This window comes from Coturnix japonica, chromosome 2 (genome assembly GCF_054131305.1).
Source record: "Coturnix japonica strain WE chromosome 2, WE-NBRP24, whole genome shotgun sequence".
Taxonomy (NCBI): Eukaryota; Metazoa; Chordata; class Aves; order Galliformes; family Phasianidae; genus Coturnix; species Coturnix japonica.
Window position 1 is genome coordinate 43,186,873 of NC_140664.1, and position 14,173 is coordinate 43,201,045.

The 14,173-nt window shown below is 38.2% G+C and overlaps 1 protein-coding gene across 4 annotated transcripts in view; it reads right to left on the bottom strand.

Annotated features, from left to right (window-relative positions):
* Positions 1 to 301: 301 nt before the first annotated feature.
* YES1 (YES proto-oncogene 1, Src family tyrosine kinase) overlaps positions 302 to 14,173 on the bottom strand; it is a 45,329-nt gene continuing 31,457 nt past the window's right edge. For all 4 annotated transcript variants that reach the window (XM_015855336.3, XM_085539624.1, XM_085539622.1 and 1 more), the window contains exons 2-12: positions 13,045 to 13,317; positions 10,141 to 10,240; positions 9,160 to 9,258; positions 6,982 to 7,085; positions 6,451 to 6,600; positions 6,126 to 6,281; positions 5,675 to 5,854; positions 4,617 to 4,693; positions 4,119 to 4,272; positions 3,380 to 3,511; positions 302 to 2,608 (exon numbers count right to left, since the gene is read on the bottom strand). In XM_015855336.3, coding sequence (XP_015710822.1) covers positions 2,400 to 2,608; positions 3,380 to 3,511; positions 4,119 to 4,272; positions 4,617 to 4,693; positions 5,675 to 5,854; positions 6,126 to 6,281; positions 6,451 to 6,600; positions 6,982 to 7,085; positions 9,160 to 9,258; positions 10,141 to 10,240; positions 13,045 to 13,309 — 1,626 coding nt within the window. In that variant the 5' untranslated portion in view covers positions 13,310 to 13,317 and the 3' untranslated portion in view covers positions 302 to 2,399. The remainder of the gene's footprint in view (positions 2,609 to 3,379; positions 3,512 to 4,118; positions 4,273 to 4,616; positions 4,694 to 5,674; positions 5,855 to 6,125; positions 6,282 to 6,450; positions 6,601 to 6,981; positions 7,086 to 9,159; positions 9,259 to 10,140; positions 10,241 to 13,044; positions 13,318 to 14,173) is intronic.

A 14,173-nucleotide genomic window follows, 5' to 3' on the forward strand; every position in this document is an offset into this window, starting at 1 on the left:
ATGAGACTTAAAATACGTCCAAACAAAATTGTTCTGGCCAATTCCTGCCAAGGACTTCTGAACTGTACTAGAAAATATCTCCCATTTGACACCAATAGTTCATAACACATCGCAAAGTCAGCATCTTTAAAGTACACTAGAACAGTTGACAGAGGTTAAAAATACATCCCAAAGTCATCGAGACAGCTACAGCTTCTAAGTTCAGCGTCCCCTTTTATCCCACTCCTTTCCCCTCAATACGAAGACCACTCTGCTTCTGTTCCCCCCCTCTTGATGTCTCCTCCCCTCCCAAATAAGCAGATGCAATCAAGGAGAAATTTATTTCGAACCAATTCTGCAAAACAGTTCAACAATGCCATACTTTATAAAAATACTTAGTTACATAATTAGACTTATTACTATTTTTTATATAAAAAGTGTGAACGTGAGTTTTAAATTCTGTTAGGGTTAAGAACCACATCATCAAGATCTTCAGGTGAAACAAATAAGTTTTCATAAACATACAAACTCTTTTGGAGAAGCCTTATAATACACAACCATTTACAATGAACGCGTTCATTAAGTTAGTGTTTTATTCCTTTACTATACAAGTGTTATTACAAGGAACTGTTCCATTCTGTAATTAAAATCCAAACAACGCCAGTGTCATTCCTGGCATTTTTGTTATCACTGTATTAATACATAAACTCACATAATTGTGTTATTTATTTTAAAATACTTAGAAAAATTAAAATTCCATCATATATATATATATTTAATTTTTTGTTGGTTTTCGTGGTTTGTTTTTTTTTTGTTTCTTTGTTTTGTTTTTCTTACATAAAGCCCTTTTAAAACGTGATAACCACAGATGTGCAGGTGACGAGCGATGACGACGGAGAATGAAAAACGATGGCACCGTTCTTACACGGATCTGTTTGGTAGCTGGATTCAACTGAGTATAAACTCATTTAGTACCAGAACTACATCACCAGCTTCTCTGAAGATCATTTTTGTTGGATAGCTTTATAATGCTAATATAAATTCAAACCTGACCGTTACGTATGAGTTTAGTGTTTCAAAATTAAAGGATATAAGCTCGACAAGAAATTCAAAAACGTCATGCAAGTCGCTGGATAAAAGACACGATGTTATTGCTTGATATGTCAGTAGCCAAAGAAAATGAATTTGGATGTAGTGTGGAGCTGGGCCGACTGCCAGCAGATTTCAATGTTGCTATATTCGGACAATATTAAATACATTTTCTCCCTTTAGCTTTTAAGTTTTCACATTTTCTTTTGTTTATTTTTAGTTAAATAATTCGGCAGGAAGGGCGCTAAGAGGGAAGAGCAACTGTGTCTAGGGTGTCTTAATAGTCGAGAAAAGCAAAAGTGCAATCAAATCCCTGAACTAGTGACAACTAACGTTTGTGGCACCCACCCTTACTAAGACACATGAGCCACATACAACAGTACCAAATCTGTCTCTGCAAAAAGGACTAAGAAGTGTCCATTTACCAGCTCCAGCCTAGCTCTCGCGGTGAGCTTTGTTCAGGTAGTCTTTCTACTTAGGAGCTCACTGTAGGATTGGAACTTCCAATTTTTAAAGGATTTTCTTCCCCGATTGTATCACATAATTTCAAGTCCAAATATCTCCACTTTATCACATATTTTTATAAAATATGACCTCATTTTCTAGTTACCTTCATTATTCTTAATTAGCTATGCAGAAAGAAAAAAAGAATCTCTCATGCTACTTTCCAGTTATAATAATACAAGTATTAGCACAGTGCGTTATGCTAATTTCACTATTGAGGTGTACCATTCAGATCAAGTTTGTCACTCATTGTTCCAATTTCTCTTTTAAACTGCCTACCCTCATTCAGTCCATGCAAGAGGAAGCTTGAAGATCAAGACTAAGCATCAAATATGGTTGTACCATATTTGGTGGGGGGGCACATAATTTTGGACACAGGAAGTTTGATAGAACTGGAATGGAATTGCTTGGTCCCACAAAGTTCTTCTGCTTTAAAAACATCCTCCCTCGAGATCACTTTAATTCCAGACAATTCCCTCTTTCATCAGATGATTAAATGTTGGACAAATAAAGGATATGAAACGTTGTTTTTTTCTGCTACCGTTCACACCAACACTCATTTTACTACCTCACGTTTTCAGTAAGCTTCCTTTTGGACCCTGAAACAAGTTGGGAAATAGGAAATAAAATACAGACATGTCATTGGTAAATTAGATTATAACACCTGAAAAGTGGTTTTGTGCAACTGTATTATGAAATTCCAGTTTGTCATTAAGAGCATGCAAAGTAGCGAAGATTTTCTTTCCTTTGATTCCTTACAGACCTCCGGAATTCTTTGCAAGTCTTTTACATTTGGCAGATTTGTGCATGTTATATAGACTTCTGGCTTATAAATTGTCCCCAGGCTGGTACTGTGGTTCTGTAGCAGTAAAGTAGTCCTCCAGGAAAGACTGTATATATTCAAATGTTGGTCTCTCATCAGGGTCCTTCTTCCAACATAGTTTCATTAACTCATGGAGAGATTCCGGGCAGCCCTGTGGGCAAGGCATCCTATATCCACGTTCCACTTGTTCCAGAACTTCCCGATTCACCATTCCTAATAAAAAGAAAGCATCTTAACTTTGAATGACATTATACAAAGAACAGATAGACAAGGTTTTTCAAGGGTACCGCAATATTGTTCACCATGCGCATGTGAATCTATTATATCAGCACTTGAATGAATTTTTTTAAATCTTGGATTAAATACATTTCCTAATAAATATTTCACTGCACTGGATAATTCCTCACTACTTGGTTCTCCAGTTTTATAGTTACTTGTCTGTTTTGTTATAGAACATTTACCAGCATCTTGGGCTCGTTCTTTCAAAAAGAAAGACTTAAGCACAAATACCTTTTGCCTCCCTTGGGTTCTATTCCATTTGGAATAAGGCCAAGAAAAAGGCATTATATGCCTAGCATGACTTCCTTACAATTCTACTCATGGCAAAATATCCAGTAGGGCACGTTACATACGTTTAGGTTTGAAAAATTGGTCTGGTACGTTCTCTCTAGGATGTTTACTGGGAAACTATAAAGTGGAAATGTCAAGAACAGATAGGTAGGAAAACATAAGAACACCCACTAATCTGAAAAGAACTATCAGTCACATTCACAAATGCTATCACTTTAAAATACTTCAAAAATCATATAACAGTCACCCTGTAAATAAAACAAGTATCTTTGTGAACAAAGGAACCAGTGAAGCGTGACCAGGTTTTTACCTCTGCTTATCTACTGTGGGCTCTGGATGGAAGTAAGAAAAGTCCAAAAAGGTAATTTGAGAAGCACAGAATACCACAAAGAGAAGATAACATTTTCCTCTTACCTGGATACGGCACTCTCCCCTTTGTTACCAGCTCCGTCAGTAAAATTCCAAACGACCACACGTCTGACTTGATTGTAAACCGACCATACAACGCTGCTTCTGGAGCGGTCCATTTAATTGGAAACTTAGCTCCTGCAAACATTAAAAAGACAGATATCTGACTTCCCCTTTCTTCACGCATCATTTGCTTACGCTTTAAAATATTTTAAATACAAGAGTACTGCTCTCAAGTATTTTTTACAGTTTGCTTTGTTGGCCAAATTCAACGCGGTTAAGTGAAGGGTAGTTAAACACTGGAATAGGCTCCCCAGGGAGGTTGTTGAGTCGCCATCCCTGGATGTGTTTAAGAGCCGTTTGGATGTGGTGCTCAGAGATATGATTTAGCAGAGGGTTGTTAGTTAGGGTACTATGGTTAGGCTGCAGTTGGACTTGATGATCTTTGAGGTCTTTTCTAACCTGAGTAATTCTATGATTTCAAATGGGAAATCAAACTGGAGCAGTCTATAACTTTTGGAAGCAGGTAAAACCTCTGAGATTCGTAAATACGGTTCAAAATGTGGGGTAATTTTCAGAAAGCAAAAACCTGCACTTAGGCAGAATGACATCCAAAAATAGCTGCAAAAGGACACATGATCTTTATTCATACAGACAGAATATAATGACCTTCTGCTAAATGTAATAGTTCTAAATAATCTTAAGGTAACTGGACTTACTTATTCAGTAAATAAATCAGACTTACCTTGCCTTGCAGTGTATTCATTGTCCTCTATTAACCTTGCTAGACCAAAGTCTGCTATTTTACATACAAGATTGTCTCCTACAAGAATGTTGGCTGCCCGGAGATCCCTGTGGATGTAGTTCATTCTTTCAATGTAAGCCATGCCATCAGCAATCTTAAAAATAAAGTTTTATTAAAGTTACTTCTCAGGACTGCGTACATTTATCCCAAGCATTAAACTATATCCTGTTATTTAGTTCCATTCTCACTGTGTAAGTACAGGAAGCAGAGCATAACAAGAACTTGCTGCACTGGTAAGCACCTGCCTGGATCTCCATTATCTAATTTCTAACTTTGGTGATTTCTTTTCAATGAATTGCAAAGTTACAACAGAAAATCTAAGAAAGAACAGCATACAATAGTCAGAGCGTTCAATATTTATACTTAGTTGGTATCTGATATAGCTTTAAGTCTCCTCTCTAAATACAAAAGACAGTTTTCTTGTCTTATATGAAGTACCTGAGCAGCCATGTCCACCAGCTGTGGGAGTTTTAAGAACTTCCCTTCTCCTTCTTTCAGGAAGTCTAGTAAGCTGCCTGTAAAAGACAACACAATTCAGTGAAGAACTACAGAAAAGCACACATTAACCTGACCTGAAAACACAGACATGAGGCTTTTTTCTCCCCTAGGCGTTAGTTAATGCATTCAGCTCCCAGTACCTGAGTTTGAAAAACCCTCATTTCCCAGAACACAACTCAATGAGTATGTCTCCAGTTGACTGTGCCCTGGTACTCACTGCAAGTTATGGCCAAGCATTTTGATATTTATTTTAGTAATACTGCCATTTGAGGACTATATGCCTGAGGATTTTTGCCTGATATTCCTGGTATCCTGCTTCTTCTTACTTCTGATATGCTTATAGTGCTTATTTCCACACTCAGCCTGAATCTCTAAGTCTCCATGTCAGGAGCAGGGGAAAGGGAAAAAGAGCAAGGGAAGAAGGGTGAAGGACTGAAATCAAGGATACGTAAAGGCTAGATTCTGCTATTTTAAAAAGCCAACCTTAAAAATATATATATTATTATAGAAAAGAAAACCAAAATGAATAAACAAAATTAAACAAAAAACAAAAACAAACAAAAAACAAAACAAAAAGAAAAACAAACAAACAACAACAACAAAAAAAAAACCAACACAGAAATCAACTGATTCTGTTGTCATTCATGAGCACAACCTATCTACAAGGCAAGCATGTTAGTTAAAGCGGTACTCCCAGCTACCACACCCAATTTAAATGTACCAGGCACTACTCACTAAAAATAAAGGGAAAAAAACTATCAACCATGTACTTGGAAGATGAGCAAGGGTGACACAGATGTGCAGAAAAATCATGTCTCCACCCATGATCTAAATCAGAACTGCTTCAAGTAGGTCAACCGTTGCTCATTTTAATTTAATCAGAATTATCATTTATACTTCAGCTTCTTTAAACCTAACATTAATTAAACATATCATTTGTTGCTGCAATCTTAAATAATCTTCTAAATGTACCGTATTTGGACCACTCTGTCACACACCTTTTGTCATGAATTCAGTGACTATGTAGATTGGTTCCTCAGAAACAACGGCATACAGTGGAACAAGCTTGTCATGTCGTAATTTCTTCATGATCTGAGCCTCCTGAAGAAAAGCTTCAGGCATCATTGTACCAGGTTTAAGTGTCTTGATTGCTACTTTTGTGGTTCCATTCCAGGTTCCTAGAGAAGCGAATAAAATATTACTCCCCACTACAAAATTAGGGATTTTCTCCTAGAAGTTTTGGGTTTTTTCTTCTGTTTTTTTATGTAACAGAATAATCAAAATCATTAACTGCATTGAACATTATTCTTAACTTTTTGTGTCTAAATTTAATTGGCATCTTTTTTCTTCGGTTATTTATGATATCATATTTAAAGATTCTGAAAATGACTTGAAATACTACTAAAACATTCACAGAGATAACTGAAAGGTATCACGTTAAGCTCTTACCCATCCATACTTCACCAAAACATCCTTGGCCCAACTTAACTTCCAGCCTCAAAGACTCTCTAGGAATTTCCCAGGCATCTTTTGCTAGTCCCTGTGTTTGTGGTTTCACTGTGGGACACACAGTTGTTAGCTTATGACACAGTCCATCAGCATGCTCTGGAAAATGGAAAAAATAAGCTTCAGAGATAAACAGTTGTAATGCTACAGCAAATGTAACATCCTCATGTTGATAAAAGAACTATTACATTTACTGTTAATTTGAAAAATGGGCTACACGTGATGTTTTTCTTCCTCATCATATGTCCAAGGCAGAATTTAGGCTTACCTCTGTAGTGCTTCACCAGCTTCTGTAGAGATTCAAATTGTGCTCTGGTTGTGATATAGTATCCACCATTGTCAAGTTTTCTGATTTTGTAGTGTTTCACATTATCACCTCTGACCTCATCCCAGTCACGTATGGAAAGGGAGTAAGCACCTAGAAAATAAGTCATGTGCTGCTTCACCAAAAATGTAAAAGCACGGAATCATACACCCATAGAATAGGCTGGGTTGGAAGGCACCTCAAAGCCCACCCAGTCGCACCCTGCGCCATGGGCAGGGCCACCCCCCAGCAGCTCAGCTGCCCAGGGCCCCATCCAACCTGGCCTTGAGGGTCTCCAGGGATGGGGCACCACAGCTTCTATGGGCAGCTGTGCCAGCGCCTCACCTCCACAAAGCACAAGCAACACATCTCCCCCAGTGTTGTTATAGAATTATGTGTGTGCACATGTGTATGTATAACAGATATAAATATGGCCATCCTGCTCACCTTTGCAGGGGTGGGAGAAGAAGAAGAGACAGACAGTGATACACATACCTTTAGTGGTTTCGCTCTCTCTTACTAAGAAAATACCACGCTGGTTCCCAGGATTTAAAAGTAGTCTTTCTGCATCCTTCCTTCCCATTTTACCAAAATACCACCTAGAAGTCAAAGGAAATATGTCTAAATAAAATCTGCCCATACTTCAATAGTCATAAGGTCTGGAAATCTCAAGCACTGACCAGACTACTAATAATACAAAGCAGTTACAGATGAACAAAAGTAATGATATCCATATAATCAGAAGATTAAAATGACCTATTTCTACACGACTAATTTCTGTTGTTAGCAAAATACTTAAGAGGCTTCTGTCTGAAAATATTTTGTATGGTTCAACAATAGGTATAAACAACATTAATCACTGGAAGGAATACACTCCTTATGGTAAAGAAGTTCATAGGTCAAACTAAATCAGATGGCAGTGAAATTGTTGGTAGTATTCTCAAAACATTGCAGCAACCCCATATGTTTTCTTTAAGAAATTTCAGCCATATGTTAAAGAACAGCATTTAACACAGAGGAGGTGTGTGGCAATATCATGGGATTACAGGTTCATTCAGACTGGAAGAGTCAATGGGGTATCTCTGGTGCAGCCTCTCATTGCAGGCAGTGCAGCTGTGAGATCAGACCTGGATGCTGGGAGTTGTCCAGTCCCCTTGAAAACCCTAAAAGACAGATACTACACGGTGTCCAGGCCCTGTGACTCTGATAGGCTGCCTATCCTCAAGGTGAAAGGCTTTATCTTACTTTCAGTTGGAACCTCCCCATTGTACCTTCAGCTGTGCCTCATCCTTCAGTAGAGGGAGCACTTTTTTCTGACATTCATGTAGAAACACTCCTGCAGTAGTGAACGTACTTCCTCCATCTTTGTTGTGTCCTTCTAATATTGACAAATACACAGATGTTTTAACACACCTGCTGTTTTTCTTGCCTAAATTCTTTCAGAAAAGGGATTTCTACACCCCAAAGAGTTGACCAACAGACAGCATAGACCATTTTAATGTCTAGACTTCGCAATAAAACATTTCCTAAATATATTTTGATTATGTGTCTTGGAAGTCATAGAATGGCGTAAAGTGTAAATTTCCAACATTTTAATTTGGGACTGTTGTAGCATCAAACAGATCCAGCATTATAAGTGTTGGAAGTTGGCAAAAATGTAGGTAAGAAGGGATCATTTTGCTGACACGCAATCAGAATGGCCTGTGTGATCACTTAGGGATTTAAAACATATCTTTACATTTTATTGTGTTTTCAATTTGACTGCTGAAGTTGACCTGCATATTTAGAATTGATCAAGAGACTATACATATACCTGAGACAACCTGGACGTAAAAAGCAAATCTGAATCCCACTAATTACTTCACATGAAAATGCCTCTTCCCAGCACTATGTAAATTTACAAATTATACTCTAAAGTGTTATTTTATAAAATAATAGTGGGATTAACTTGTTCTTTTATGTGCTTTAAACGTTTATAGTATAGCAGCATTCAAAAGCCACAAGGATAATATAGATCCTATCTCAAGCAGCTTGCAATATCAAAGTCCTCAGGCTTAGGAAAGACCACTTAAAGAAAATCCTTCAATTATAAGAGCAGATGAAATGCAAGGGCCTGCATTGTATATAATAACAGCAGGCCTTTTTTAAATAGCAAAGGCCCAGGTGAGAGCAGCAGCAACATGCCATGCTCTCAGCTTGAAATTCAGGAAACATCCTGGAAATTGGGCAGTTTTCCCAGAAGTGCAGTAGAAAATACAAAAGAGCCCAGATAACGTATCAGGGAATTGCTTATTGGCAGAACTATGCCAGTGTAGCACATGAAAGGCCTAGAGTAGAGGATGCGCAAACCCTTAATTAAAGACCATGCATTTTTGCTCTTCATGAAATACAGAGCATATCTTCCAGTTCTCGTCTTCATTGCTGCACTGTTCCATCCTTTCTCCCTTAGCTACACATAGCAAGCAAGCATAAAGCATTTGCAGAAGCAGCCACCTCACATCTACTAACACTTATACCTTTGACAACACCCACATAGCATTCCTATCCTTTAATTAGTGGTATAATTCTACTTCACCCTTAAATGCTACGTGCAGTAACTGAAGTGAACGTTATTACAGGGCACTAAATGCAGAATAGATAATAAGAACAGATTGACAGGATGCAATGTCTTACTCTTCCGCTTGAATGGAGTCTGCAGGAGCTACATAATTGCTTGGGATGTAGCCTGTTTTTCCTGTAGCAATGGATCTTGCTTCCCACCAGTCGCCTTCCCTGCAATGTAAGATCGATTACCTCTTCCACACATGAGCAATACATCAGTCCTAAACTGCTGAAGCATCTTCACATAATATTGCATTCTAATTGAGAACGCAACAACTATAATTTGCGCTGCAGCTGAACATATTTCTTCTTTTCACTATAAACAATGTGAGTGCCTTGCCTTTTAGAGGAAATTTTAAAGGGTTTTTTTGTTGTTTAAAGTAAGGAATTTATATATACAAAATGCAAACTTGCAACAAAACATTTTACAGTGGAGATGTATGACAGACTTCCCAGTTCTCCAGTCTTAATCTGCCTCAGTCCTATCATTTTGCCTGTATGATGACAGTAAGCAACACTCAAAGCTAATAAAGTGAGCTAATAAAATTAGAGACCTGGATGAGTGAAAACTGCTCTGTCTATGTATTAGAATACTGACATCAGCTTTTGGCTGTGCTGAATCTTCACGGTGAAAAAATACTTTCCCCTTTTCTAGGTTTCTATAAATCAGGGCATAAGATCAGAATAGTGCTGCAACTAAACCAGAAAATCAAACATGCATCCCTGATGGATGTGGAAACCTGTAACACTCAGAGCATGACAGACTGTGCTTTCCCCCCTCTGCTATTCTTCACTGTAGAAGGGAATGAAAGGATGCAGCTTTGGGATTCCCTAGACACTACATCTTGACATCTGCCCCCAAACATGACCTCAGCCCCAAAGCATCATCTAACCAGTATCACTATTTCAGCCCCCATCTGTGTCGAGTCTCTCATTCAAGAAAAAAATTCCAACCACTCTTTACTGAAACATGACACTTAGATTTCAAGGAGTGCTGAGGATCTATTTATTCCCAGCAACACCCCAGAGAAGCTTGTGAACAAGAACACTTACGTGTTGTTTATTATCTGGAACCGTTCACCTTTCTTAAATGAAAGGTCATCTGTAGTTCTAGCTTCATAATCATATAAGGCCACGAATACAGTAACACCACCTTGAAAAAGAAAATAAAAACAAAAAGATACAGCTTTAATGCTGCAGAACTTGATTTAAGTACCGCCCTTTGAAAACAACTCATCAATTTTAATTCAGAAACAACTGAAGGCTTCGGGTTCAAACTGCTGGGAGTCTCCAAAAACTTCAAAACAAACTGCACAATATCTGGAAAGATACTAATATAGAAACAAGAGAAATATCCATTTCTCCTGAAAGTGTAACACTAATTAGAATAATGAACCAAAGCATTCAGGTGCAAGTCATTAAATAAGAAAACCATCATTGATTATCAGTGTTTGTGCATTCCTTACTATTTTTCAAGAAACAATTGATAAAACTCGCATACAATCCTTCCCAAAATTTGATTTCAACACTTTGGGTACCGTACAAACCATTTTCACTCAGAAATGTGATTTATTCTGTAGTGCAGAACAGTAAAATGCTTCAGGTGAACAGCACCAGCACAGGATATTTTAAACAAGGAGACACAACTCAAATGAATTTTGAAGTCTCTTGTTGATGTTTTCTTAGTGAATCACCAACTCACTTGTTCAAGCTTCGTGAATCACCAACTCAAGCTACCTGGGGTCAAAACACTTCTCCTTCAAGAGGATCCTCTCATTAGAGCAGAGTTTTCACTCTCTAATCAAGGACTGGCTCTGGAGAGAACTTTCCTTTGCTGTTCAGTAGGAGAACTAGAGGGCAGGAGTGCAAACACAGCTTCAAATACGTCCATTTTCTGTTCTCAGTTTCACTGCAGTTCTGTGAATTTGTAATGTCTGATGACAATAGAATGGATAGTACAGGAGCAGAGTGGATTTAACTCAGATTTCTTTTCCAGTTCTGCTCCAGAGGACTAAAGATGGTCCAACTCTTTTTCAGCATCACTACAGCTATGATGACAACAGTATCATCCTTTTGTAAGATATCACTGATGGACTGGGTAAGGACTATGGACACTTACGACATGTTTGACATGTTTTCTCTCACAAAACAAAGGGCCTCAGATCCTGACTCAGTGTTTATTTGTGACAAACACTGAAAGCTTACAGCCAGATGAAGTTTCCCATTTAATCCATTCAAAAAACCACGCAATTCTCATTGATCTAAAAATGAGAAGTGGATTTATTGAACAACTGCTGGTGCATTTTTGTTTAAAAAGTGTTTGTGTTTGAGGATGAACAGCTTCCTGGTTTTACAGAGCAAGGAGGAACAGTTATATAAACAGTATCTTTTTACCTGACCATAAAATGATGGGGGCAAGTCAACCTGCCCAAATCCACACCTATGAGGTTCAAGACCTATTTTTCATGAGAAATCTCTCCTATTGAATCTGAGCCAAGACATCACATGCTTAATGACAAGGATCAACAGGGACAGGCAAGAGATCAGCCCTTCTGATCTTGGCAGAAAAGGATTTACAGTAGCTGAGGGGGTAGCATTCCTGGTGTCTGCTAATACCCAGGAGGGCCTGCACATAGTGCAAGAGATTCCAACGTGAACAAAGAACCCGGTCAAATGAGAGGCAATACACAGAGGTTTCTTAAAAGAGATGAAGATTTCTGTAAGCACACAAAACTTTACTTGGTAGAGCTAATGAACAAAAAGAAAGGCTGCCATCACTTCACTTTTGCATGTGCTCATCCAACACCGGGTTTCAGATGGGTTTAAAAAATCTGAGATGGGATGGTTACTCATTTTCACTATTTGTTTTTTACTGAATTTCCAAAAAGGAACATGAGGTAATCAGCACCTGACAGTTCACATTTGCTTTTCTGAATTTCTTAATGTCGAAGCCACAGCAGATTTTTATAGACCTCAAATTAGTTGTGTTTAAAAGCTTTCAAATTCCACGGTAGTGAAGTAAATATTTAAACAGTGTAATTGTGCTAACACTAGAGTTTTGTGGGAAAACTAGAAGGCTGATACAGAATTATCTGCCACATTTTGTGAAGTGCCCATACAAGGTTTCTTCTCCTCTTTTCTGAACCTCCCAAATAAAAGAAAATCAGTTTCCTCTCAAAAAGATCCAGCAAAAGTAAGTGAACTACTGGGATCAGCCACGTGCACAGGAACAATCTTTTTTTATGTTTTAGGGTTTTTATAGAAAGGCACATTTGTGACATCAAATATGTATATTGCTTTAAAATGCTGCATCTTCAGAGACTATATGTCAGCCAAGACAGCCTCTGCATTTTGTAAATTCTACTTTTTTTCAACTTAGACTTTAATATGACCATCAACAGAGAGAATTCTGCTTTTATTTAACACATCTTGTTTGTCTATCAGATTACACAGCACATACTGATAACCTGATTATCTTTGTAATTGAACAGATTCCACACTGCCTTGATGCAAATAACTCACAGTTAATAAAAATAGTCTGAAAGTCAGTTTAAATCACAGTATGAGTTTCCTAAATTTGAGATGCTTTTCATTTTGCCTCTTTCTCTAAATGTGTACAGCCATTGTTCCATGCGCATCCCATCAAGAACAATGAATGTCTAATAATTTTATCACCTATTCCCATTATCTCCTTTAACACGTCAAACACCTCTGTGTTACGGTCCTAAAAAACACAAAAGCCAAAAAACCCAGCCCCCAAGCTCCATTCACTAGTAGGTATTGGCTGAATTATTATCTCAGTAGAAAAGATAATGAAAACCAAAAGGCAATTTATTTTAAATTCCCACTTCTGTGTGGCAAGGGGTAGTAGCATTCTTTTCATCTTCTTATTTTTAAATATGACTGTGAAGCTTACAAATGAATAATAGTACGAGAAGAATCGTATGTAATACTCACCTGTTAAAGTACTAGGATATGGACTTGGCACAGCTGAAAATGAAGATGATGCTCCTCCAAAGGGTGTCATTCCTGAGGGCCCTCCAAAAGGAGTCATGGAATGACTGTTAAAATTAACTGCTGATCCCTTTATTGCCGGTGACTGTGTTGCTTGGCTGGAGTCTGACCCGTAATGGCTGACGTGGGAACTAATAGGTTCTGGAGTGTTATCAGTCCTGTATTTCATGGCTGGACCTTTATCTTCTTTGCTTTTAATGCACCCCATGGTTGCTTCTGTGAAAATGAGAGGAAAAAATGAGTTCATCTGGATGCTTCATCTTCTGATAGTTAAACACAGAAGATTCCCTACCACAATTGCTGAGAACACTCATTTACTGTAAAAAAAAAAAACACAACACCAACAAAACAATAAAAATCTCCACCAATTGCTATTGCCTGCAGATTACAGATTCCAATGAAAAAGGTTTCTGGAATAAGATCTAAGCTATTCCCAGACTAGAGAGGATGCTATTATTTTTTCCTACCACAACACAGACAAACAACGCATTCGGGTTTTTCTTCCACCCATCCCATCTCCATCTCCTTGCCGGACACGGTAAACAAACAAACAGGCAAAAACCAAACAGCCGGGAAACAGAGGAGGAAGACACTGAAAACTTCTCCACCAGGAAAGTTGGGAAAGACTAGGAATTCCAAACAGAGGTGTCTGTACTTGTCAAAGTACAGAGCCATATAAGACATGATGTGAAGGAAACAAGTGGTGCATCTCTGCTTGCTTTTTTAAGCAATAAAGACCTGTGCTGCGGGTGGCTTTACAACTAAGAATATCTTTAAAGACAGATGTAGGGAAGCCTCCATCCATTTTCAGCTCCCCTAATGCAATTCACAAATGAACCGTTACAATCATTGCTGCAGGACAGGATTAAGTTCCAGAGTTGAAACAGAATTAGAAGAATGTTTACAATAGTAATTACAACATCCAGCAGCTTGGAAACTGAACTGCACTCTGAATGGTGCCATCTTATGGCCCTGAGAGCCCAAGATGGCCACAAACTTCCATTACAGGCAGACTATGAGAGCTGTTTACTGCAGGAACACCTCTTACCTGCTGACAACCATCAGAGAGGAG